General features: G+C 39.0%; 1 protein-coding gene across 7 annotated transcripts in view; it reads right to left on the reverse strand.

Moving 5' to 3' along the window:
* The window catches only part of LOC134806956 (uncharacterized), a 66,956-nt gene that overhangs the window by 22,500 nt on the left and 16,793 nt on the right, over positions 1-27,663 (reverse strand). For all 7 annotated transcript variants that reach the window (XR_008537802.2, XM_054661131.2, XM_054661126.2 and 4 more), the window contains exons 2-3: positions 20,348-20,409; positions 20,033-20,100 (exon numbers count right to left, since the gene is read on the reverse strand). Coding sequence is in view for 6 of the 7 variants with exons in the window: in XM_054661131.2 (XP_054517106.1) it covers positions 20,033-20,100; positions 20,348-20,409 (130 nt within the window). In the remaining variant the exon portion in view is untranslated. The remainder of the gene's footprint in view (positions 1-20,032; positions 20,101-20,347; positions 20,410-27,663) is intronic.

The raw sequence follows: 27,663 nt of genomic DNA on the forward strand, positions 1-27,663 counted from the left end.
AAAAGTATAGATTAGCTTTTTATTTTTTTGAGATGGAGGTTAATTCTGTCACCCAGGATGGAATGCAGAGGCGGGATCTTGGCTCACTGCACCTTCTGACTCCTGGGTTCAAGTGATTCTCCTGCCTCAGCCTCCTGAGTAGCTGGGATTACAGGCACGTGCCACCACACCCAGAAAATTTTTGTATTTTTCGGAAAGACAGCTTTCATCATGTTGGCCAGGCAGGTCTCAAACCCCTGGCCTCAAGTGATCCACCTATCTTGGCCTTCCAAACTGCTGGGATTACAGGCATGAGCCATAGTGCCCAGCCAAGGAGAATAGCTTTAAATAGAAAGTATGAAACCAAAAGAAACGTATGCTCATCAATTTTATACTGTATTTGGCCAGGTGCAGAAGATCGACTTGTAGTAATGTAAGGGAATAAGGTCAATTTACATCTAATTGTTTGGACAAGTCACCAGAAATCAAAAGTTGGAGGAGTTGTATCTTTTGAGGTGGGTTGCACAGGCAAGCAGCAAGTTGCTATCTCTCCAAAGTCCCAAACTGTTCTATTTGTCCTGCTGTGGAAAAATGAGTCTTCAACTTGATTTCAATTTATATAGGAAAATGCTTAATAAAATTAATAAGGGCTACATTCCAGGACACAGCCAGACCACACATATACTGAACCTTGATTCTAGAGACACCTCCTGTTCAATGTGATTGGATTTTCAAGACAACAAAAATATAACCCTGACACAATATTGGAGAGCCAAAAGGAAAGGACATTTTGGGTTGAAATTTTTTCTTTCAAAAATGTGTCCCTGAGTTCTATTAACAATAGCTGAAGCCTGTGAACAGCTCAAATGTCTATTGAGAGGAAACTGATAAATTATATGCATATTATAGAGTAATATTTAGCAATAAAGGGGAATAATCAACTCTATGAATCACATCATGATCATGGATCAATATAATCTTTCTAACACCGAGTGGGGAAAGCTAAGCTAAAAAGTGTTCTATAATACAAATAAATGTATACAAAATTCTAGAACAGACAAACCTAATATAAGCTTAAAAAGTTCAGAAAAGCCAGGTGCAGTGGCTCATGCCTGTTATGTCAGCACTTTGTGAGGTGAGTGGATCACATGAACTCAGGAGTTCAAGACCAGCCTGGCCAACATGCTGAATCTACCCCATCTTTACCAAAAATACAAAAATTAGCCCAGTGTGGTGCGGTACACAGGAACAAAAAACCAAATACTACATATTCTCATGTATAAGTGAGAGCTAAACATTGGGTTATACACTGTTTAGCTCTCACTTATATGGAAACAACAGACACTGGAGATTCTTAGAGGGAGGAGGGAGGGTTGGGTACAAGGCCTGAAAAACTACCTATTGGGTATTATGTTCACTACGTGTGTGATGAGATCATTCATACTCTAAACCTCAGCAGCACAGAATACATCCATGCAACAAACCTGCACATGTATCCTCTGTGTCTAAAATAAAAATTAAAAACGTAAAAAATGAACAAAGATATATGAGCAGGCATTTCTCGAAAAAGGAGATACAAATGGACAACATATATATAAACAATTCTTACCCTCTCTAGTCATCACGGGAATGCAAATGAAAACTACCAAGAGATATCACCTCACACCTGTTAGAATAGCTATTATCAAAAAGATGGATGATAACAAGTGTTGGTAAGGATGTGGAGAAAAGGGAATCTTTGTATACTGGTGGTGGGAATGTAAATTAGTATGGCCACTTTGGAAAATAGTATGGAGGTTTCTCAAAAAATTAACAATAAAAATACCATTTTGTTCCAGCAATCCCACTTATTTTATATATAATATATATATCCATATATATATAAATATATATATATGAAGTCATTGAAATCAGTATATGAAAGAGATATCTGCGCTCCTACGTTCCTTTCAGCACTGTTCACAATAGACAAGATCTATGAAGAAGACATAGAGGTTTCTTCATATTCATTCATGGACGGCTGAATTAATGTTTTATATATATATATATGCATAATGGAATATTATTCAGTATTGTATAATAATGAAACCCTGTCATTTGTGACAACAGTGATGGATCTGAAGGGCATGAAGTCACGTGAAATAAACCAAACACAGAATGACAAATACTGTATGATTTCATTTGTATTTGAAATCTCAAAAAAACAAACTCAGAAGCAGAGGGTAGACTGGCCAGGAGCTGTGGTGCAGGTAAGTGTGTAGGTGTGATTATAGTACAAAGTTTTAGATATACCACATAAATAAGTTCAGGAGGTCTAATTTACAGCATAGTGCTTATAGCTATGAATACTGTATTGTATACTTAAAATATAATAGGAGGGTGAATTTTGTGTTAATTATTCTTACCAATAAATATAATAATTAGAATGGGAGGGAGAACTTTGGGAGGTGATGAATATGTTTATAATCTTGATGGCAGTGATGCTTTCACAATGTATCCTTATTCTCAAACTCACTGAGATATACACATTAAATAGGTACAGCTTTTTGAATGTAATCATGTCTCAACAAAGTGTTTTTAAGGGGGGTTGGTTAAAAAATTTAAAAAGGAAGTGTAGATACTCCTTTGCCCTTCTCTTATGCCTTTTTTCTCCCTGCTGTCTAGAATTCAGAAATAATAGGTGGGAATTTAGCAGCCAAACTAGGACCTTTTCTAAAGTATGGCAAAGCAGAGAGCTGGAAGGGACCTGCATTCCTAATGATATAAGAAAGTATCTGTACTAGCCCTGAATGGTATAACTACAGGTTAATTTTAAGTGAAAAAGAAACCAACTTCTGCCTTGTTTAAGCAAATTTATTCAGGCATTAATTTTATAAATACATTATGTAGAGAATACATACTCCTTATGAGCAGAAACAATGTTTGCACCATATGGTCCATGATGGGTGTTCAATAATGTGTGATGATGATAATAATGAAGACAATAGTGATAAATAAAAGAAAATAAAAAGCAGTGAAACAAAGTGGTTTAATAGCTATACATAGTTATTTTGTTGAAAGATTCTGCTGCTAATATTATTCAATGTTTTTGTATGCTGGCGCAAGTAAGGAAATTTACATCATCTAATAAAAATTATTTATCAATTTATAAAACAGTAAAAATTTCATAGAATGGGGCTAAGAACCTGCACTGCAAACTAACTCTTTCAGCTGATTTTATGCACAGTAATTATTGAGAATCCCCTTATCTAGATCCAACGGATCTGGGCCTACATAGGTGCTATCAAGACTTAAGGAAGAAAATTTTCCTGACTCTATCCATACCTCCAATTAGTAATAGATCTAGAGATTTAGAACTGAAATCCAGACCTCCTGCTTCCATGTGCAGTGACCTTTCACTGTCCTGTTTTGCTTCACTTGATGAAGAGGATTTGAGAATAAATGACTACATGATTCAACTCCTCCTCAGCTCTGAGGAATATAGCCCTGTCCTGGCAAACAAGAAGCTCCTGCAGTAGTAGAGGAGGCAAATATACGTTCACTAATCTAACATATAAGGCAGTAGGCACTGTACCATAAACAAGGCACTGTGGGGGTTCAGACCAGGGGCAAAGTGGGGATTAATAGGGCTAGTAAAGTCTGGGAAGTGTTCACTAACAAAATGTCTAATCATTAACTAAACTAAATGGTTTCTCAACATGGCCTAATTAATTGTAACTTAATATAAATTGTTGTTTGTTCATAAACCTTAATCTTTTGCCAAAATATTTGTAGCTTATGTTCCCATTTAACAAGGTTTTCTGGTCAAAACTGTGCACCCACATCATTCTAATGAACTTAGTGTCCAATAAAACATGGACTCTCAGTCGTCCCACGGAAGTTTTTTTGTGTGCATAGTACATCTCTGTGAATATGCCTAATGAGGTATGGAAGGACACTTATTATCTAAACAGAGACATTCCTCTGGTGCTAGAGAGCCACAGATGGAAGTTTTCTCTGCCTACTGGAAATAAAGTCAAGCTTTCTTCTTTCCTCAGCCGTGAGGATTGCTGTCCTCCTCTTTATCATTCTCTCTCTTTTTTTTTTTTTTAATGAGCCAAGCTCCACCAAATAACAAGATAAACTTTGTGTAAGACTTGGTAAGAGTAGAGTGTCTGACACCTTATGGTGCTATAATACTCAAAGCAAAAGCAAAATTGCCTAGGACCAGAAAAGGGAGTCACATAGGAAATCTAGAAGACCTATTGGCTGAGAGACCTGCAGCCTCATAGTTCATTAGCTCTCCATAGCAACTCTCACATGAAATGAAGTCAGTGGTGTTTCAAGTGCTTGAAACCCTCTTTACTCTACTTCTAAATGTGAATTAATTAGGCATGTTTACTAGCAGTTACTAGACCTCTAAAGCAAAATAATCAGGCATTATTCTACTAAATATTGGTCTCCATAACTCCTCTATTTTCTTTAGGAAAAGTTAGTTAGTCTAAGACATTTGGCATAAAGGCTATGCCAAAGTTTTGGTGGGGTCAGCCAGGAAGGATTTGTGGGGTCTCCTTGAAAATATTGCAATAATCTAAGAAATCTTCAACCTATTGTCCCTCAGTACTGTTGGTCCCCTGTACTTGACTTTTCCCCTTAAGTTTGATTCCATTTCCTAATATTATCCTTCCCTCTTCCTCCTCAGCAACTAGTCTTCTAAATTAGAACTTAAACACAATGAGCAGATATGACCCTGCAACAGAGCATGCCCTTCTGCATTGAGCATGCAATCATGAATCACAGGTATAAGACCCCTTGAACAGACATGGTTTTGGTGATTATGTGTAGGACTTATTGCTTTTACCCAAGAAGATGATCAGGCATCCTAAGTAGATCAGAAAATTTTCTGGAGCTCTTGAATGTGTATAGGCAAGAATGATTAAGCAACCTGTTACCTTATATGAGGCTAACTATCTTCTCATATTTTCTTTTGAATTCAGGATTTCAAGGTTGGGGAAGGAGTGGGAAAGTAGCCATGGACATGTGAGAATGTGGATGGTCCTTTTACGTTGTCAGGGATGGTCAAATTCTATGCTTTACGTTGTTTGCTAAGAGACACTTTCCAAAGTTTTCAACAGAAAATATGATGGCACACATGCCTATTCTTGGTGAACCCAGACTTTTCTATCTAGTCTGTGATAGTAAACTTAAAAGGACTGCTTATGGTAAATGAATCCTTCAAGTTATAAAGATGAAGGGCAGTTTTTGGACAATTCCCATTTTGCTGTAGGAAAACTAATCTGGAAGAAGTAAAAGGGAAAGACTGAAGTGGAGAGAACGGAGATGGAAAATGAGTTCAGTTGATCAAATTTTTGTTCAGCGCCCACTGTATGTGGGGCCCTTACAAGGAAACAAGCAGACAAAGAACAAAAGCCTGTGATGGCCTTGCTCCTAAGAAGCCAGAGGCCAGTCACCTGGATTGCTACATACCAGGAAGACGTCAACAAGCCCCTACATTACAGCACTGGCATAGGATGAAGAAGAGGTTTCTTTCTATGAGATAAATAGCACACAACCAAAAAAGAAAGCCAAAAGATACACAAGGCTCGAAAACCTAAGGCACCAACCCTTAAGAGATCTGATTGTTGGTGGTGACTTGGAAGGAAAATTATTATTAGGATTATTTTAGTACTAAGAGTTTTGAGCTGTCTATCCAAGATTGTCATCTGCACCTCTGCCTTAGGTAATACTGTGTGTGTGTGTGTTTGTGTGTGCGTGTGTGTGCCTTTGCATGTGTTTGAAATATATTCTGTATCCCACACTCCACATACGTTTGGGGCTGATCTGAAACTATACTCTTAGAGATGGGGTTAAGCTACTCTATCACATTGTGAAGAGTTGATATGTAAGAGACTCTTAACATTTTATAAATTACCTTTAAAATGTTTCCTTTTCTGTGAAGGGAAGAATAACAATTTGTAAGCAAATGCAAAAATATATTTAACTAAACAAAAGAACAGTTCATTAGCCTTGTTATGATTAGCAGAGAGGATAGCTGCAGACACTGTAAAATCACTCAGCAACAAGATTTGACAAAACCTTAAATATGGCTCTATTTTTCCTGTTTTATAGAGGAAAATATTAAGGCTCTGGGAACTGAAGTGCTTTTCCCAACAGTGGAGTAAATGTCAGAGTCAAGCCTGGGTTTTACATCCCAGCTTTCCCTATCCATTCCACCCTATGGTTCTGTTGTGCTGTTCCTTTGTGTGACTCCATAATGCCTGGTTAAAGGTGATACCATATCAAATTGTATTAACTCAGTAGCACATAACACCAGGGAATTGATTTACAAGATTTTTATCTTTGTGGCACTGCTGAAGGCCCATCTGATTAGTAGTTATCAAGTAGTCATCCTGGCTAAATATATGGGTTTGATTTTTAATTTTGAAAATGAAAAATATTTTAAAATATATGTCTTACATCCATATCCCAGGAAATTCTAATCAAGTTTTAAAACTTCCAAATTTAGATAAACTAATGGTTTTTTTTGTTTTAATTTTCTCTCAATGAAAATAGAAGAAACTAACTGGATAGAACAGCACAGCAGAAGCACTACTTATAGCCAAAAATGGGATACAACAAGACTGAAGAAGAAAATGCAAGACAGTGCTTAAAAAAGCAGTCTAATGAAAAGTGAGGTCTCCTCTGGATGTCCTTCGGTAGACATTGCAGCAGAACTGTAAAGTTTTTCTGGAAGGCTGGGGAAGAGAGGAGGAAAGAGAGAAGGGGCAAGAGGAGAAAATAGAATGAGGCTCAGAATACCAAGCCTTAGTGCTGTCCCTATCGCCTTCCTCGCTAGATCACTAGGTGATCCTGGGCAAGTTTCTTCCTTTCCCTCAGCTCATTTCCTCATCTGTAATGTAAGTGACTAGACAAGATAGCCTACGATGTTCATTGTAACTCTAACTTTTCTTCCCAAAGCAAAGAGCTGGAAAAGACACTGCTTACAATATGCAACAAATAAAAACAAAAGATTTTTAGAAACCCCTAGTGTAACTTGAATTCTTACAAATAAGCAATAGTACATCGTAATTTTACAAAGCCCTTTTGTGATTTCATTTTTAAAATCACGTCAAGTTTTATTTTACTTCATAAGATAATGGGAGGTAAGTGTTAAATGGGTTCATGAAGGAATGTTTGTAAAAGACACAATAATCCAAAATAGGTAATTGTTATATTAGTAGTTCCCTTTACTGGGGGGGAACAGATAAAAGAGTGTTAGGAAAAGCTTCATAAAGTGGATTATATAGAATGTGCTTTAAAAGAGTTTGGTGTTTTATTGAGTGGGGAAAGAGCAATATGGGGAGTTATTGTTCAAGGGTTAAAGCTATACAAAATGAGTCAATTACAGAGATAAGCTCCAAAACACAATACCTATAGTTAACAATGAGGTATTTTGTATTTAACAATTTGTTAAGAAGGTCGATCTTAGGGGTTCTGACAACAACAACAACAACAACAACAAAGGGACGTAGGAAACATTTGGAGGTAATGGATATATGATTACCTGGATATTGGTGTGGTAACAAGATAATATATATGTGCAAACTTGCCAAACTATATCCATTAATTATGTACTGTTTGTGTATAACAATTTTACTTCAGTTCCTACTATATTGCCTGGCAAACAATAGATGTATAAAGTGAGATCAATGATTATTGCTTGTGCATGTCGAAAATAATAAAGAAAGCAGGTGACAATAAAGACATCCTGAATCTTTGGGAAATAAATAGCATTCACCTGCTTTCTCATCCATTGAGATATCACCACATTTATGTACTTGTGTGTCCCTGGAAGTTTCCTGTGGGAGATTTAGTTATCCTCTTTTCGTTAGGCTCTACTGACCAAGAACAAATCACAGACTCAGAGAGCATCATAAAAAGGCCTAGACCCACGATGCCCAGAGACTCCAGGCTCAACCCACATTGAGGCTGGCCCTTCAGCCATGAGACTCCATTTGCTTCTCCTTATTCTCCTTCTTTTTTTAATTATCTTATCCCCAGGTAAGTTGGTAGCTGATTACTATAAGTTTCTGCAGATGAGAAGGTTATATCCCTGGCCAGACAAGATCCTAGAATCAGTTCTGTGGGTTCAAGAACCTAATATTTACAGCTTCACTAGGATTATAATAGGGAAAAATAGAAAAGAGACTCATTTAGCAGTAGCTCCTGTTGATAAGATTCCATCCATGTCTTTTGACCTAGTGAGTGGATATAATAATGGATGCTGCTGAAATCCAATCCTGTCAGTTGAAACTGCCTACATGTAAATTTCCATGCTCCACCAAGCACCTCAAGATACAAAGTAAGGATACAACAGAACGTGACCTCAATGAGATGCCTTTGCGGGACATGGAAATTTATATGCAGGCAGTTAGATCTGACAGGATTGAATTTCTGTGGCATCTATTATTATATTCACTTACTAGGTCAAAAGAGATGGATGGAATCCTATCAATAGCAGCTACTGCTAAATGACTGTTGACAAATCTGAAGGTTTTATTCGAAGAGACAAACAGAAAAATTATAATCCTAGAATAAGTGAAAATTATGTGAGAGACTTTTCAAAATAAATTATGTTTTATGTGGTTATGAATAAAAAATGATTTGCAAAGTGAAACTGAAGAGTAGAAAGGAGAGTTAAAGGAACTTCAGACAAGTGAATTAATAAGGAGCAAAGACACCAAGAAGTGCTGCTCACGGTATATTACAGGTAACCACACAGAAATGGGTAACATAACTTTCGATACAAAAATGGCTGAAATTTAATGGGCTAAGCATGCATTTTGGGGGCTTTTGGGAAAAAAACAGCATACTAACCCTAAAGAAGATAAAGAGAAAATTATAAATACAAAATATAAATTAATGAAACAAATGAGAAAAAACTAGTATTTAAAAAAATGTTTTTCAAAAAGTCTAATACGCTTTATAATAACCTGGCAACACTGAACAAGAGAAAATGAGAACATGCTTAAAATAACTATTGCAGGAATGAAAGGTTAATATCAAAACAGATGTTTCAGAGATCCAAATAATTTTTAAATTTGTGTATTATATTCCCTCTTCGCTGTGTACTTGGGGATTTTCCTGTTGCAGTTCACTATATCATGACTGTGTCATCAATTTTGATGCTAGTAAATTATTATCATCAGCAAACAAATATGCTGTTGTTTTTCTGATCTAAGAAAAAGAATGTCCTTGCTTTTCTTCTGATGCCAGCTGTCATCCCATTTTTTGCTCTACTTTTCAGCAAAACATCTTAAAATAGTTGTCCATACTCTCTGTCTTCAATTCCTCTCCTCTCATTGTTTCTTAAATGTATCCCAATCAGGCTCTCTCCCCCTTTTTCGATCATGATATTGACACCACTTTTGTCAAAGTTACGAATAATCTCCACATTGCTAGATCCAATGATCATTTTTCACTACAACTTTAATTGGCCTATTAGCAGCATTTGACACAAATAATCACTTCCTTCTTCACAGTATACTTTCTTCACTTGGCTTCCAGGACAGCACATTCACTTGATTCTCAGCCTGTCTCACTGGAGCTACCACTTCGGCTTCCTTTGTTTCTTCCTCATCTTTTTGCATCACACCTCCTATTGGAGAGCTCCAGAGCTCTGTTCCTGGTCCTCTTCTCTTCTCCCTCACCACACACTCTTTGGAGGGGCTCAGCAAGTCTCATCCCTTTAAATTCTCCTTTTGGACCTCCTTTTGAACTCCAGGCTTATAATAAATTATCCAACTGCATAACTGGTATATCTACTTGGACACTTGATTTCAAAAGTAATATATATCCAAAACTGAACTCACGATTTTCCCTCAGAAACCTCTACATACAGATTTTCTCTTCTTGCAGAATGCCATGGTCAGCATTGGAGCTTCTCTTAGCTTTCCTGTCCACTTTCATCCTCAGCAAGCCTCTATCTCTGCACCTCAAGAATCTCTCAGGGCTCCCATCCCTTGCCCAACTTCGGGCAGTAGCTGCCTCACACTCAGTGAAAGACCAGAGAATCTACTTCTCTCAGCTACCTGCCCTCCCCTGCCTTCAGACCTCATCAGGCCTCTCTTCTTATGCACCTGTGAGAAAAGAGAGTGAAGGGGGGATTCTCTCAGCTCCCCAACCCACTCCCCAGTAACAGAGGATTTTCCCCTATTCTCACAGTGCGACCTCTACCTTTCTCTGACCTCAAATTGCAGCAGTTCCTACATGCCTGTCCCTCAAAAGTGTCTCAGGTAGTTCTCCTGCTCTCCATCTGATCTTACCTAGGAGCACACAAGATAGGTCATGAAAAAACCATTAGTGGGGCCGGGCGCGGTGGCTCACGCCTGTAATCCCAGCACTTTGGGAGTCCGAGGCACTGTAATCCCAGCACTTTGGGATCACAAGGTCAGTGGCTAACACGGTGAAACCCTGTCTCTACTAATACAAAAAATTAGCAGGGTGTGGTTGCACGCACCTGTAGTTCCAGCTACTCGGGAGGCTGAGGCAGGACAATCGCTTGAACCCTGGAAGCGGAGGTTGCAGTGAGCCGAGATCGTGCCATTGCACTCTAGCCTGGGTGACAGAGTGAGACTCCGTCAAAAAAAAAAAAGGAAGAAAGAAAGAAAGAAAGAAAGAAAGAAAGAAAGAAAGAAAGAAAGAAAAGAAAGAAGGAAGGAAGGAAGGAAGGAAGGAAGGAAGGAAGGAAAGGAAGGAAGGAAGGAAGGAAGGAAGGAAGGAAGGAAGGAAGGAAGAAAGAAAGAAAGAAAGAAAGAAAGAAAGAAAGAAAGAAGAAAAGCATTAAAGCATTAGTGAGTGAGTGAGTGTGTTTGGGCCCCTACTGATGCTAAACTATCACAAGCCCACATTCAGCCTTTCAACGTTTGCTTGAGGTTCACTTGTTTCCTTCTTCTCTCCATCAAGGGCAGCGTCCTCCTGCTTCTGCTGCTGCAACTCAGGTACACACAAATCATCTGTGGATCCGTTCTTTTTTCAGAAGGGCTTTATTACTCTGAATTTAAGTTAATTAGCTTTTTTTTGAGACCTCAGCTCTGTCTTTTAAAATGAAATCTATGATCTATAGATTATCCAGCTTATTCTCTTTGTCAGGGCAAGAGCATTTTTCTGTAACTTTCTACATTCTAAACAAAAGTAAAACTTCACTTCTTTTCAGAATCCCCCCATGTCAGAAAGTATTACTATTATCATCAGTTTAGTGATATTTATGGAATTCCAAGTTGACTCTGAGATCAGCTTTTGGGTTAAATTCTTTCTTCCTGATATATAGCCTTTGAAATTTTATTTGCTGCAGATCTCTTGATAGTGAACAATTTTAGTTTTTATCTGTCAATTTCATATTGTTATTTTTGTTCTTGAAAAACAGCATTACTGAGTACCCAATTCTATACTAACAGTTATTTTCTCTCAACATTTATTGATACTAGTTTACTCATTTTTAGTTTTTGCTTTACTATAATAATCAGATAAACATTATTTCATTATAAATTGTCCTTTTTTCAATGTTTGTATGGTCTGGTGTTTGCTTTTAATGTTTTATAATTTATAATTTAACTAACGTGAATTTATTTTTATATCATCTGTTAGAAATACATTCTTTGAATCAATGGATTTATACTTTTTCCTAATTTCTTTTTGAGAATCTTTTGAAACAGTGAATCCTCTTACACTTATCTCCCCCCATATTTGAATTAAATAAATGTTAGACCTTGTGTTTCCATGCTACTTTCTGGGTATATCATTTAAGCATTTTTTCTTTACTAATTACCCTGTTACCTATATCTAATATATCATTAATAACTTGCATTTATTTTTAAATTTTTTTTTATTCAGACCTGCCTTTTTGTTTTGTTTTGTTTATTTGGAGACAGAGTCTCACTCTGTTGCCCAAGCTGGAATGCAGTGGTACAATCTTGGCTCACTGCAACCTCCACCTCCCGGGTTCCAGTGATTCTCCTGCCTCAGCCTCCTGAGTAGCTGGGACTACAGGTGCCCACCACCATGTTCAGCTAATTTATATATATATACTTTTTTTTTAGTAGAGACAAGTTTTCACCATCTTGGGCATGCTGTTCTTGCACTCCTGACCTCGTGATCCACCTGCCTCGGCCTCCCAAACTACTGCGATTACAGGCATAAGCCACCACGCCCAGCCAGATCTGCCCATTTTTTCTATCATCTATATTGTTTTACTACTGTTTTTACATCTTTGTAATAGTAGATTGTTTCTTTAAACAATCGATACACAGCTGCTTAATTATTTCTCCACATTGACAATTTCAATACATTTAGTTTTCAAGGATTTAAATGTGCTATTCATTTCATTAACTTTTATTCATGGTGTCTTGCTTACCTGACCATTTTTAATACTGAACTCATTGCTCTTCCTTAATCTGCCATCATTCTACGGTCTGAAATGAGAATGCTATTATCCAAACTTCCTCTGTGAAACTGACTCAATGCTTTATCTCAATATAGAAGTTCCAGGATTAACGAACTGGAATTTCTGATGGCCCAAGAGTCAGTAGTACCACCATTAGCATTGCTGATAATAGCAGATCTTCCTAGAAGATCTGGGAAATCCTCACCCCCCTCCATCAGCTAGCCAATACAAAGTGCCCAGTGCTCAAGCTCCAGTTCACAGACTATCTTTGTGTTTGAAAGAGGAGATATTTTAAGAACTTGCTTAACCATTTTCAAGAATAGAAATGTTTCAAAGAGATCCTCTAAAATGTATTTGTTCAATAGCAGCAGTCATTTGAGAGCAGCTAACTTGCAGTTATGGCCAAAAGCCTAAATCTTTCTTTCATTCTAATCACACCTATTTTGTATCTTTTGGAGATATCTCAGATTCAGATGTATTCATACTATTCTATGATTTGGGACACTGCTATAGATTCTTCAAAATGTTACAACATTCCAATGGTATTTTGGGAGGTATAGAAGGAGAGGAAAAACAATGGGCTCAAGTCTCCCCTGACTTCTCTTCTTACAACATATTTCATTGTCCAAAACTTTTAGAACTATATTAATACAACATTGACCGTGGGTATTCTTCTTTTCCTTCTGATTTTAATAGGATTGAAGGAAGTGTTTTGCTATGAAATTGCTATATGGGTTGTATTCAGACAAATTTGACTTTGTAAAGGCAATATTCTTCTCATTATTTTTAAATGTTTACCAGGATTCACAGTATTATTTTCAATTCTCCCCGTTCAAAGGCATATTTAAATAACTTGATGAAAGGGGAATATTATATATGTTACTCTGCTATAGAAACAGAAAAAACCACCACCAAATTGTATTCTAGATACTTTGTACACCAATTGCACCATCTTTTTTTATCTAAGACATTCAATTCTTCCACAGATGGGAGCACATGAATTAGCATCATTTACTACTTGTAGTTTTCACTACAGACTTTCAGACTTATGTTGCCTAAAGGAAATAGAATGCTTCTAGCTGGGTTTAAAAGCTACAAATAAACAGAGGAAATATACACTATTTTGAAAGTGCCACTCGAGTGTTATGTATGTATTTCAATATTATGTTGCTAATTTTAATTGTTCAAGGTTAAAGAGCTTAAACCTCCTCCTCATGCATTCCTGAATCATCCATTACTCCCACACATACATTGTTTGATACAGCATAAACCTAAGTAAGTAAAGATGTGACAAAATGAAAAAAAATAAAATAATGTTATACCATTCTCATCTAGCAATGGCATCAGTAGACAGATGTGAATAAAAGTAATGTGATTATAATTTTAAAAATCATATTTAATAGGATCCATTTATTATTAAATGAACATTAAATTACTTAATGTATAATAAATCCTTAACACAATGAAATCTCTTAATGCAGAGTGAGACCAAAATGAAGGTATTAACTGTTTTCTTCCTAATCCTTGCTTTAGTTGTTCTTTCCACCAGACCGTCACTTTATTTGAAGGATATTGTAATAGCACAAAGCCATCAACTTTACCATTAGAGAGATCTTCATTAAATTATCTGTGTTGTAATAAAGGTCATCTGGAGGAAATACTGGTCTGAATACAATAATAAATGTTAATCTTTCTAGTATTTTCCACTTTCAGACACAAATTGAAATAATCATTTATAATGTCAAAAACACTTTTTTCTAACTAATCTATTCTATGACTAAGACACTATTAGCAATTAAGGTAGATAGATCAAATCTAAATGTGGAGAGAAAAAGTAATTTCTACTTATGTTTAAACAGATGAGAGCATGAATAAATTGAAAGCCTGAAATATTAGCTTGGGGGAATAACATCATTTTCGGGGAGCAGGAGCAAGATATACCAGCCTTTAGCTCTATACCCTCCCCCCAAGAAAAAAATATATAGATAGTTATGTACAAACCAAAATAGCCCTGGGAGGGTTCAAGGGACCATTTAAGAAACTATGGCAACACAGTGAAACCAAAAAAAAAAAAAAGAGAGAGAGAAAGAGAGAGTGAAAGAAAAAAAAAATAGCCATATAGAAAAAACAGCTGCTGAAATCAGCATACCTGAGATGCCAGAAACAACTTTTTTGGCTAGAAACAAAAGCAGAAAGGGACTATCTGTATCAGCCACAAGGTGGAACCACGATGGCCCTCAGTAACCCACTCTGGCAGAAGACACTGGCATTTTTTGCCACTGGAGTAAGCAATAACCCTTTCTGACAGAAAACCCAGAGAAAAAGATGAAGATGTACCATCTTCTCCCACATCCCTTTTCCCCACCAAAAATGCAGTGGCTGTTGGGCCAAACCAGGATTGGAACTGCTACCTTTCTTAAACTGCATGTGTCTCTGACATATGAGCAGCAACCATTTCAAGAGCTCCCACATAAAAATGCTCATACTAAATTTATTCTGTTACTTAAGAGTGTTTATGGATTTACATTCCATTTGTGGACTAACTATCTCACTGGATCTTCTTTCCTGCAGTAAGTGGTGGTTTGGGTCCTGTGGAAGGTCATTGTCTCAATTTGTCTGGTGTTTGCAGAACAGATGTCTGCAAAGTAGTAGATCAAATTGGTGCCCGCCAAAGAAGGATGAAGTGCTGTAGGGCATGGTGGATTTTAATGCCAATTCCAACACCACTTATCATGTCAGATTATCAAGAACCCCTTAAACCTAATTTGAAATGAAATTGAGACAAAATAAAAATATATCAAAAGTGAAGTTATTTGCATCTAAGAATATTAAAATATACATATTAAGTACTTCCATCTTGATAACCATCTTGCATTTTCACTTATCAACATAAATGAATAAATACTAATTTCAAATATACCCAAGTACTATTTCTTTGTGAGTCAACAGATCTTAACAAAACTTTTAAAAATAAGAAAACTGTTACTTTCATTTTCCAAGATGGTGGATTGAAGGCATTGTTAGTCTGCCTCTTGCACTTGGAAAGACAAAATGGTGTGTAGAGACTCACACTGTGAACTTTCTTTCAAGAAGCAACACAGGAATTTAACAGGAAAATTGAAATAAGCCACAGACCATTTGAAAGAAATGGCAGGATGCAGCTTACATCATAAGCTAGGCAGAAAATTGTAAGTTTCCAGGGTGTGGCAGGAGGGTAAACTGACTCTAAGATATACACTTCCACTGGGAAACCTATCAATCCAGGCCGTGAGGGAAGGCCTTAACCCTACTCAGCGCTGGAGCTGATTTAAGGAAGAGTGGTGAGTATGAGGAGTGGCATTGGGATGTGCTTTGAATCTCCAGCACATTCCCAGTTTCTGGTAGAATGGAGGGAAGCCGTTTCTGATTCTACCTCAGACAGGACCTCCTAGAAGTCTGCCAACTAACTCAGATGGTGGTCACAGGTTGAGACAACCTCCCAACTGAAATGTGTGATATAATCTTGACTGGGGACAAACTCCCCAGGCCAGAACTGAGAGGTGAGTGGGAAGTGTGCTGCAGCAGCAAGCACAGGAGCTGGGGGCCCCTGCTCTGCAGGTGGATCAGGAAGGGTGTGGCCTGAAGGTTGCAGTTGCTGTCTCCATAGGAGAGGCTTATGGTATGGGTCAGTTTTGAGTTCTGAGCTCAGACTTCTTGAAACTTAGCTAGCTACTCCCAGTGGAACACTGTGGGTGTGAGACCTGCCTTGCCAAGTGTGTGGGAGCTGGATGGGGCTTACTACCAAGCTGCTACTCCCCATTCTTCATATGGACTCTCCTTGTACAGAGGCAGAGACAGCTTCACTTTTCTCTGGAAAATTACTCCAGTGGCCCAAGAACTGCCTTCCAATTCCCACTGGAGCCACTGCTTGTCCCACACATAGAGAGCCAGAGCATCACCTTACCTGACCTAGTTCCCACCTGGCTTTACTCAACCACCTACCTTGGTAGATTACCACAAATAACAGAAGAAACTTTTAGAAGCTCTATGGCTCCACCTATTTCCTGAGACACCAGAGTGCCTCCCATGGGTAACATAAGGCAAGTCCAAATCTCACCACTACCACCACAGCTGGCAGTTTTTGGAAGCACCACCTCCTGGCTGAAGGCCTACTGACAGTCCTTTACAGCATCTGCAGGTAGAATAACATAGCACGCAGGAAGGAGAAAAGTTGTGAGTGACCACAACTGTTACCATTGCTTGCATCACTCTGGCTAACCAGGAGGCCCTGAGTCTGTCCATGTGATGAGTTCATTACTACTACAACTGGCATTTGAGAAATCCAATACACAACACACTAGGACTATTTATAACCAAGGAATCTTTCAGAGTCTACATCACTCCCCTGCCATCCCCATCTGATCAGCTGCTGATACACACTGCTGTGAGACTTGAGGACAGATTACACCACTGGATCCGTTGCAGACATTCTTGAGCACCAGCCTCGTGTGCGGCAGCCCCACTGGGTAGCTAGACCCAGAGAAGCAGCAGCAGCATATGCAGTAATCTGAATTTCAGGGACTCCTACTCTGAGGAAAGAGGAAGCGCACCACATCAAGGGAGCACCCTAGGGACAAAATAATCTAGATGGCCTTGAGTCCCAGAACATTCCACTTGTGGGAAGTTGTTTGGTGGTTTGTTTGTTTTTGTTTCTTTTCCAGCAGAGGAACATGTGCATGCTAGGCTCAGCGAGGAAAGTCTGTAGCTATATCTCAACAATCAGGCAGCCTTGATGCTCAAGAAGAGTCTTGGAGAATGGAGACTTATTTTCCATCTCATACACTACGGCAGACACAATAGTACTGTACTCAGAGCCAGTGTACTGAGGTGAGTGGCCATAAAACCTACTGAGACACCAGCCAGGACAGCTAAAGGAGTACTTGCATTACCACTCCCCCAACCCCAGGCAGCACAGCTTGCAGCTCCAAAAAAGACCGCTTCGTTCTGCTAGAGGAGATTAGAGGAAAGAGTAAAAAGGACTTTGTATTGAATCTTGGATATCAGTTGAGCCACAGTAGGATAGGGCACTGATCAGGGCCATGAGGTCCCCATTGTGGATGTAACTAACTTTTTTTTTTAATTTTATAGGCTGATAGGCAGAAGGGACTTGTCTCAAATAAGACTTTGGACTTGGAGTTTTGAGTTATGTTGGAATCAGTTAAAACTTTGGGGGACTGTTGGGAAAGCATGATTGGTTTTGAAATATATATAAAAGACATGAGATTTGGGAGGTGCCAGGAGCAGAATAATATGGTTTGGCTCTGTGTCCCCACCCAAACCTCATCTCAAATTATTATCCCCACACATCGATAGAGGGACCTGTAATCGCCATGTGTCGAAGAAGTTTACTTCATGCTATCCTCATGATAGTGAGTGAATTCTTAGGAGATCTGATGGTTTTAAAAGTAAGAGGTTTTTTTTTTCTGTGCACTCACTTCTCTCTCCTGCCACCTTGTGAAAAAAGTGCCTGCTTCTGTCTTGCCTTCCACCATGACTGTAAGTTTCCTGAGGCCTCCCCAGCGATGGAGAACTGTGAATTAATTAAACACCTTCCCTTTGTAAATTACCCAGTGTGGGGTAGTGTCTTTACAACAGTGTAAAAATGGACTAATACAGGTTCCCTGAAATATTCTGAGTCCTTTTGGAGGCAAGAATCTCTTCTTACCAGCATGGCATTCTGATGAAGTACATCCTGATCTCATGTGCTGAGAAAGAATTTATACATACCCTTTATGTGCCAGCAACTCTATGTGCAGGCTTTTGAGCCCCAGAATGGGCTTTCTTGCCCCATCTAGTCTATCTAACATTTTTCTAAGCCAACTCAATATCTCTCATCCACACTGGGATAGGTCCTAAATTGCTGTCTGTTGCCCACCTGAGATAATGAGATGTTGTTAAATCAGGTGTGTGTGACCCAGATACATCTATCTGGAGTGGCAGGAGAGGGTCTATCTGTTCACAAGAGCCTCTGCAACATTTCTAAGTCAGTTCAGAAGCTTATTGATTCACCTTTGCAGGCAACGTAGCCATGAGAAAAGTCTCCAAAAATTCCTGACCTTCTGGAAATTTTTAAAGTCTCCACAGGTGTCCAGAAGTGACTGTAGCTGCACTGAAAGTCACTGCCTGGATAACTGGCCTGTTAAAGCAAATGCAAAATACGCTAAGCCCACTAAGGATACCCAGAAGCCATGGTATTCAGTTAATTTATGTCTTTCTTGCAGGTGGGAGAATACTGAGGATTATGCCCTCCTATAGCCAGTGAAGGTTATTCCAGTGCCTAGATGTACCAGTCAAGAGAGGCCATGGGAGAGCAGATGGCAGAAGGGCAGCCAGGTCCTTTCGCTGGGGTTTACTGCTTGTCATGAGCTCTGCTGCTGGGCAGCATGTATGATTTCTGACTCCTGCCATGTCCTCAAGAAGTCTTGCCCCATCAGCCACCTGTCCTACCTCCTGAAATCTGGTGCATGTTTGTTAGCAAGGAGATCCAGAACAAGAGTCACTTTAGTATTTATCCATAGAGTCCCCATGTGTGCACATGCCTACCTGCAGGTTGTTTTTCCTATTTTTCTGAATGTTAATCTTTGCCTTCTGGAACTCAATATTACCCCCTGTGGCCAAATATGGGATAATTGTCAGGGGAAACTGCTCTTTAGGTCCCAAGTCCACAGGGTTAGTATTATTATCAATATTGAAATTATTAACTATGGATATTAGTATCATAGTAATCATCATCATTCCTGTTAATACTCATCAATATGTTTATTATTACTATCATTAACATGGTTTATTAATATTATTCAGTAATAAATGTTTAGTTTCTCCATTCACTCAGTCAAACTGGAGTCTGACTCCAGATATGACTATGGATATGACTGCATATGACTATGAGGGTTACCCTGCAGATATAGACATGAACAGCTGTCCCAGAGACAGCTCTTGCAGCCACCAATTGCTCTTTCATAGGATGAGTTCCTTACAGGAGAGAAGAGCTGATCTCCATGATGTGGTTTCCTCAGGGTCTCATTAAGGGCTGGTAATACAGGAGCACTGCCTACCCCTCTTCCTCACATAAGAGTGGTACATTCTCTGTTGTCATGGCTGAGATGGCTACATCTTGAACATATAAATTCCAGGTTGTAGAAGCAAAAAAGCAAAAGATGCATTGGATCTGCATAGGGAACTGCAAGCCATCCAGCAACTTCAGGAAACACTCAGAAACAACCACGTGGACCACATCGCCCAAGCTCAGCTGCATGGCTCTCCGTTGGGCTAGGATGAGGACCTCTTCCACCAGGCTCAGCTGGAGTCATACCCCTGGTCCCAGGACCACAAGGAGCATCTCTTTTTTTGGACTCACACTGCTCCATTCGAAGGACAGCCCTCAGTTCTCTGTCTTCAAAAGAGGCTGCAAATTGTGCTGATTGGGAGGGAGCTGCCAGCAGCATCACCCTCTACAACTTTAAAATAAAAATGTCTCCCAGGGTGGGATATTATGCTGACCCTACCTAGAAGCACATTCCCTAGATGTTGCTTGTTGCCTGGAGTTTGAACAGCATTGTCCAAACTTTGCCATTGAAGAACAAGGAAACTTACCTGGGGTAGTTGCAGGAGTAGGCCTAAATCCAGGTATGAAGATCCTTGAACTGGGGGTGTTTCTGTACCTGTAGAGATTGCAGACTGGGAAATGTAAGGCTCTGGTCCTGCAAGACTCTCTAGAGGTTAAGAATGTGATCTGCAGAAAGACATGAACTAGCACAGGCAACTGTAGAACATCTGCCCCCAAGAATCATAAATGCCTTTTCACTCATCCTGCAGAATGCACTCTCTACTTTAATGATTGTGTGGGATGTGACTTTAATTTCTAGGCATGGGGATTGATCTTAAGGACAAGCAGGGAAAGTGCCTTACCTTTCCTGGGACTCTGCTCCACTTGCCAACATTTGAGTGGATTCATTTGTGTGGTAGTCAAGCTACAGGAAAAAAGGGACCAGTCAGTCTTCCACACAATGACACAGAGGCCAATTATTACAAGTCCAAATCTCCATTTGTCATCCAGCTCACATTCTGGCTGTGGCACAAGGTCACATGCACTCGTGTCCAACTCCAAATAGTAGCTTCACATAGTATGTCAGCACTCTCCCACCCATCACCTCTTCTAGAAGGTCTTCCTCTGGATTGGAAATGGCCTGTGATAAAAGATAATGACCACAGGAAGCAGTTTTTTTTTTTAGGATCTGATCCACATGAGAAGGTAGGACATCTAATTTGGTCTGAGGACTTTAGCTATGCTAATATTTCAGGTAACTGACCCCTGTGTCTATAGATTTACAATGGGAATGAAGTGAGAGATGATGAAAACTGTTTTCTTTCCTAGTGAGTATGAGGTAGAACCCTTACATCATGCTCTCAGTTGCCTGTTCTCCATACAGAGCTGTCTCCCATTTAGAGAGAAGACATGGATTGTCAGTGGGAGCAAGCCTGAGACATGCCCACTGGCAGCTCCCAGAAACCCCTGAAACCTGGCCACATCATGAAGTTTCAACTGTGGGTCTCATGCCTCTCTTGGTATCTTGAATTCAGAACATTTAATGTCATGGCAGGCCAGGGAACATCCTCTGCTCTAGTTTGGCTCTCTATCGTACACACACACACACACACACACACACACACACACAGTCACACACACTCACACATCAACCTACTGGCAAACCAAGGTAGAAACACACACACACACATACCTGCTCAATCCAGGCCAATATCCCTGATGAACATGAATGCAAAAATTCTTAATAAAATACTAGCAAACAGAATCCAGCAGCACATCAAAAAGCTTATCCACCACAATCAAGTCGGCTGCATCTTTGGGATGAAAGGCTGGTTCAACATACACAAATGAATAAATGTAATTGATCACATAAACAGAACCAAAGACAAAAACCAGACAATTATTTCAATAGATGCAAAAATGCCTTTGATAAAATTCAGCATCCCTTCATGTTAAAAACTCTCAATAAACTAGGTACTGATGGAACATATTGCAAAATAATAAGAGCTATTTATAACAAACCCACAGCCAACATCATATTGAATAGGCAAAAGCTGGAAGCATTCCCTTTGAAAACTGGTACAAGACAAGGATGTCCTCTGTAACCACTTCTATTCAACATAGCATTGGAAGTTCTCACCAGGGCTATCAGACAAGAGAAAGAAATAAAAGGTATTCAAATAGGAAGAGAGAAAGTGAGGTTGTCTCTGTTTGCAGATGACATGACTTTATATTTAGAAAACCCCATCATCTCAATTCAAAAACTTCTTGAACTGATAAGCAACTTCACCAAGGTCTCAAGATATTAAATCATTGTGCAAAAATCACAAGCATTCCTTTACATCAACAATAGTCAAGCAGAGAGCCAAATCAAGAATGAACTCCCATTCACAATTGCTACAAAGAGAATAAAATACCTAGGGATACAGCTAGGAGTACAAGGGATGTGAAGGACCTCTTCAAGGACAACTGCAAACCACTGCTCAAGGAAATAAGAGAGGACACAAACGAATGGAAAAACATTCCATCCTCATGAATAGGAAGAATCAATATTGTGAAAATGGCCATACTACCCAAACTAATTTATAGATTCAATGCTATACCCATCAAGCTACCATTGACATTTTTCACAGAATTAGAAAGAACTATTTTAAATTTCATATGAAATCAAAGAATACCCCGTATAGCCAAGACAATTGTAAGCAAAAATAACAAAGCTGGAGGCATTACGCTACCTAACTTCAAACCATACTAGAAGGCTACAGTAACCAAAACAGCATGCTACTGCTGCCAAAACAGACATATAGACCAATGGAGCAGAACAAAGACCTCAGAAATAACACCATACATGTACGACCATCTGATCTTTGACAAACCTGACAAAAACAGGCAAGGGAGAAAGGATCTCCTATTCAGTAAATGCTGCTGGGAAAACTGGCTTGCCATAGGCAGAAAACCAAAACTGGACCCCTTCCTTACATCTTATACAAAAATTAACTCAAGATGGATTAAAGACTTAAATGTAAAATCCAAAACCGTAAAAACCCTAGAAGAAAACTTAAGCAATACCTTTCAGGACATAGGCATGGGCAAAGACTTCATGACAAAAATGCCAAAAGCAATTGCAACAAAAGCCAAAATTGACAAATTGGATCTAATTAAACTAAAGACCTTCTGCACAGCAAAGAAACTATCATCAGCATGAAAAAGAAACCTACAGAATGGGAGAAAATTGTTGCAATCTGCCCATCTGACAAAGGTCTAATAACCAAAGTTGACAAGGAACTTAAACATATTTACAAGCAAAAAAACAAACAACCACATCAAAAGTGAGCAAAAGATATGAACAGAAACTTATCAAAAGAAGACATTTATGCAACCAACAAATATATTTTTAAAAAGCTCAACAACACTGATCATCAGAGAAATGAAAATCAAAATTACAGTGAGATACCATCCCACACCCGTCAGAATGGTGATTATTAAAAAATTAAGAAACAATAGATGCTGGTGAGGCTGAGAAGAAAGAGGAATGCTTTTACACTGTTGGTGAAACTGTAAATTAGTTCAACCATTGTGGAAGACAGTATGGCGATTCCTCAAGGATCTAGAACCAGAAATACCATTTGACCCAGCAATCCCATTACTGGCTATGTACCCAAAGGAATATAAATCATTCCACTATAAAGACACATGCACACATATGTTTATTGCAGCACTATATACAATAGGAAAGACATGAAACCAACCCAAATGCCCTTCAGTGCTAGACTGGATAAAGAAAATGTGGTACATATACACCAAAAAATACTATGCAGTCATAAAAAGGAATGAGATCATGTCTTTTGCAGGCACATGGATGAAGCTGGAAGCCATCATACTGAGCAAACTAACACAAGAACAACAACAAAAAAAAAAACAAATACCGCATGTTCTCACTAATAAGTGAAAGTTGAACACTGAGGAAACAAGGACACAGTGAGAGGAACAACACACAACACGGCCCTTTGGGGGCTGGGGGTGAGGGAAGGAAACTTACAGGATAAGTCAATAGGTGCAATGAACCACCATAGCAAAGGATACCTATATAACAAAACTGCTCGTTCTGCACATGTATCCTGTATTTTTTAAATTTAAAAAGAGGAAATACATACATACATACATGCACACATACATACATACGTATGTACATACTTTTGAAAAACGTCTGTACAGCTTGGATCTTCATTCCTGGTAAGCCAAGGAACCTGGAGAAACACCAGAATTCTGTCCCTCTGAGAATGCGGGACAGGTTTACCTTCATCAGCATAAAATTTTGCAACAAATGTGGTAACTGCGGGTTCTCCCCACAATGAGTAACTGAAAATTGAGGCAGTATTTCAGAACCTAAAAAACTGATGAAGTAATTCGCCACACATTTGGGTTGCTTTTGCCTTTTCCTACTATGAAGAGTGCTAGTAGGAAGAATGGTGTGCAAGTATCTGTTTGATTCCCTGCTTTTAGAATTCTTTGCTTGTTTGTGTGTTTGTCTGTTCCTTCTTGAGACAGGATGTCACTCCAGTCAGCCAGGCTTTTCCAGTGTGTTATTTTTGTTGTTTCCTTTTGTCAAGTTTTAGAAGTTGTTATTTTATTTCTATTGAATTTTAAGGCATTTTTAGATATGTATTAAAACATTATCTCACATGCCGTGTGTTACATTGCAATTATTTTCATCGTTCCTTTAAGAAACAAAAGGTTTTAGCTTAGATATCTTCCAATTTGTGAAGCTTTTCTGATTTTGACTTTTTTAAAAATGCTGTCATATACAAGAAACCCTTGGATTAAAAATGCCATGAATATTTCTCTTTTCTTGCAGTCATAACTTCGGTGTATGTCATCAATTAGTCTCTGGGTCATAGCACGTTTTCTTGAAAGTGATTCACAATCTATTTTCAGCATTGAGAATTTCATCCAACTTTAGTGAATGTTTCTACATTCACTATTGAAGGGAATAGTCCCATTTGATGCTTTATTATTTGCATATCTTGCTTCCACAAGACCATTTCATGCAAAGACTTGTCTTCTCCCCAATGCCAGATCATTACAACATGATATGGAATCAACTGGCCAAAAATGGGAAGGTTATCTCTGGAATGTCTATTTGACTCCATTGATCTCTCCATCTTAATTAAGACAAAGAATATGCTGTGTTAATTACAAAACATTGCTGCAAATTCTCAAGTCAGAAAGTGTAGTTATAACTTCTTGTCATTTAGTTACTGAAAGAATGATCTTATCTCACAGATGCACATGCTTGGAAGTACTTCTCAATGCATACACACACATCCAGAAACAAACACACAAATACACACATACACACAAACTGTTTAATATGTACACAATTGTTAACTAGCATTGTTTTACATGAAATAAGGCAAATGTTTAGCCACTATCCTAACCCGGTTCCACTCCTATCATATTTGCCCATAATACTGACAAGTAAATCTGCTTCAACTCTTCCATAATCACAATGTAAGCTGTGTCCATTAAATTCTCTGAGGAATGCAAGAGGATACAACCTAAGACAAAAAACTTAATTGAATCCTGATATTTCATTAGTAAATAGGGTAACTGATGGATAAATGTAATGGTCTCGGTGGGTGGACAGTAGTTATATAAGGGCTGATGCAGCAAGATACTTAATTATTTAAAGGTGTTTGAAACAAATTGAAACACAAGAGTGGGTGTATTCAACTAAAATAAAATCAGAAAGCCCTGAAATAAATCTCATTTTGGGTGTAAAAAAAAGGCATTAGAGGAGATCCTGGGTCAATCATCCAGCTGTGAAAGCTGCATCTTGGAAGCGGGATCCCTATAATGCAACGATACTTGTTTATCAGTGGTGGTCTTTCAGTGGAAAAGATTTTGAAGAATGGCCCCTTACTTTTGTGTATTTGAAGATTAGATTTCATGCCAAATCTCGGGTTTTAAACTCTATTTAAACGTTAACAGAATTAATTAAAATGGTGAAAAACCAAGAGATTCTTTGATTTGGAATCATCACATATTCATTTCTTGTTAGGTACAGTTATCAAAGATGACCTACCGGAGACAAACAATTGTGGAGAATGGCCCCTTACTTTTGTATATTTGCTGATTAGATTTCATAGTCCATTTCTCATTAGATACAGAGATCAAAGTTGACCTACCCAAGAGTAGAGATGTCCAGGACAGAACTCAGGGCTCTGTAGAATCACAGAATCTTGGGTGCGACATTGCTAAAGAACAAAAATGTGCTTATTTACAGTGTTTCTGTGTGACACGTGAGTGAACCACTCAGGGCAATGAACATGACACGCAGGTAGGATATCAATTCGGCTCACCTCAAAAGCAGTTATGAGCATTAAAGGACACCAATGCCCAGGTCCCGGTTAAAGAGATAAGTGTCTCCAACACCCTGTGTGAAGCCACGGCATCTGGATTGCTCATGCTTCAGGGGATCATTCTCCTGAAAATGGTGGCTCCTTTCTCCCTGTGGAGCACCTTTCTAAGCAGTGCTCCTTTCTTCCCCCAGGACACTTTACATCAGGCACAGGAAGCCTTCTGATGGAGCACAGCTGGCCCATGAAAAGACAAGGGAAAGAAACGGGGCCAAAGGTCACAGTCTTCTCATTCCACCATCCTCCTTAAAATCATCCTAATTTCATGGGCCCTGAGGCCACGGCTGTTTCTTTACACCTCGAGGCCCTGGCGCCGGGCCTCAATTCTGTCCTGTTGCTTACTGTCTAAGACATTTTGGGAAAATCCCTAGAGCCAGGATCTTCATTCCTGGTAAGCCAGAGAGCCTGGAGACACACCCAAATTCTGTCCCTCTTAGTTCAGGGAACATGTCCATTTTCCTCAGCATTAAAATTTTTGCACCAAATGTGCTAACTGCAATTCCACCATAAAATGCGTAACTGGAAATGGAGGCAACGTCTCAGATCCTGAACCATTGATGCGAGAATCCAGGAGACACACGGCTTATTTTTGCCTTTTCCCACTGAAACAACGGCCAGTATTAACAATGTTATGCTATCCTCGGTTTCAATCCCTGTTTTTAAATCTCTCCGATGTTTTCTTCTGGAGACAGGGCCTCACTCCCATCACCAGGGCTTCTCTACGGTGTAATTTTCGGTGTTTGCTTTTGTCAAATTTAGAACTTTTCATTTCATCTCTATCAAATGTTGATCCATTATCACATACGTATGAAAATATTATCACCCATGCTGTGAGATACGTTGTTTTTATTTTCATCAATTCTTTAATAAACCAAAGGTTATAGTTGGGATACCTTCTGATTTCTCAAGTCTTTTGTTTCATGTTTTCTTAAACTGCCATCGCACATCTGAAACCACTCACTATACAATGTCATGACCATCTCTCTTTTCTGGCAAACATAAATTTGCGGAATGTCATCAGTCTCTCGGTGAGTGCATGATTTCCCCAAAGTCTTTCACACTCTACTTTGTGCACTGAGTATCTCTTCAAACTTCAGTGCATGTTTCTACCACTTGATGCTTTATTATTTGGCAATCTATCTTCCACAAGAGCATTTCATGCAAAGACTTGTCTTGTTCTCCACTGGCATGTAATTACACTCGGATATAGAATCAAAGGCTGAACGTGGAAAGGTTATCGCTGGAAGGTCTGTTTGATTCCACGGATCTCTCCTTTCTTATTAAGGAAAAAAATACACTGTGGTAATTACCATACTTCATTGACTATTCTCAGGTCAGAAAGCGCACTTCCGACTTCTTGTCCTTCCATCGCTGAGACGATGATGGTATCTGCCAAAAGCACATACTTGGAAGTACATTCCGGCACAAACACACACACGAACCCACACACACACACACACACACACACACACAGACACAGGGTTTCATAGGTAAAGATTTCTTCCCTGACATTGTTTTACCTAAAATAAGGCAACCGTGTGGCCACTGTCCCAACCCGGTTACACTCATATTACATGTGCCTATCAGCCTGAGGAGTAATTTGATTCAGGTGCTCTAGAAGTCATGATGTGGGCTGTGTCTGTTGAATTCCCACCGATGCAAGGGGACACACCCTGTGACTCATTCCTTAATTGAGTGCTGATAATTGATTGGTTTATCGCGCACCTGATGGGTGGGTGGGGTGTTCGAGGTTGGTGGAG

The sequence above is a fragment of the Pan troglodytes genome, chromosome 9 (genome assembly GCF_028858775.2).
Source record: "Pan troglodytes isolate AG18354 chromosome 9, NHGRI_mPanTro3-v2.0_pri, whole genome shotgun sequence".
In the NCBI taxonomy this organism is placed as follows: Eukaryota; Metazoa; Chordata; class Mammalia; order Primates; family Hominidae; genus Pan; species Pan troglodytes.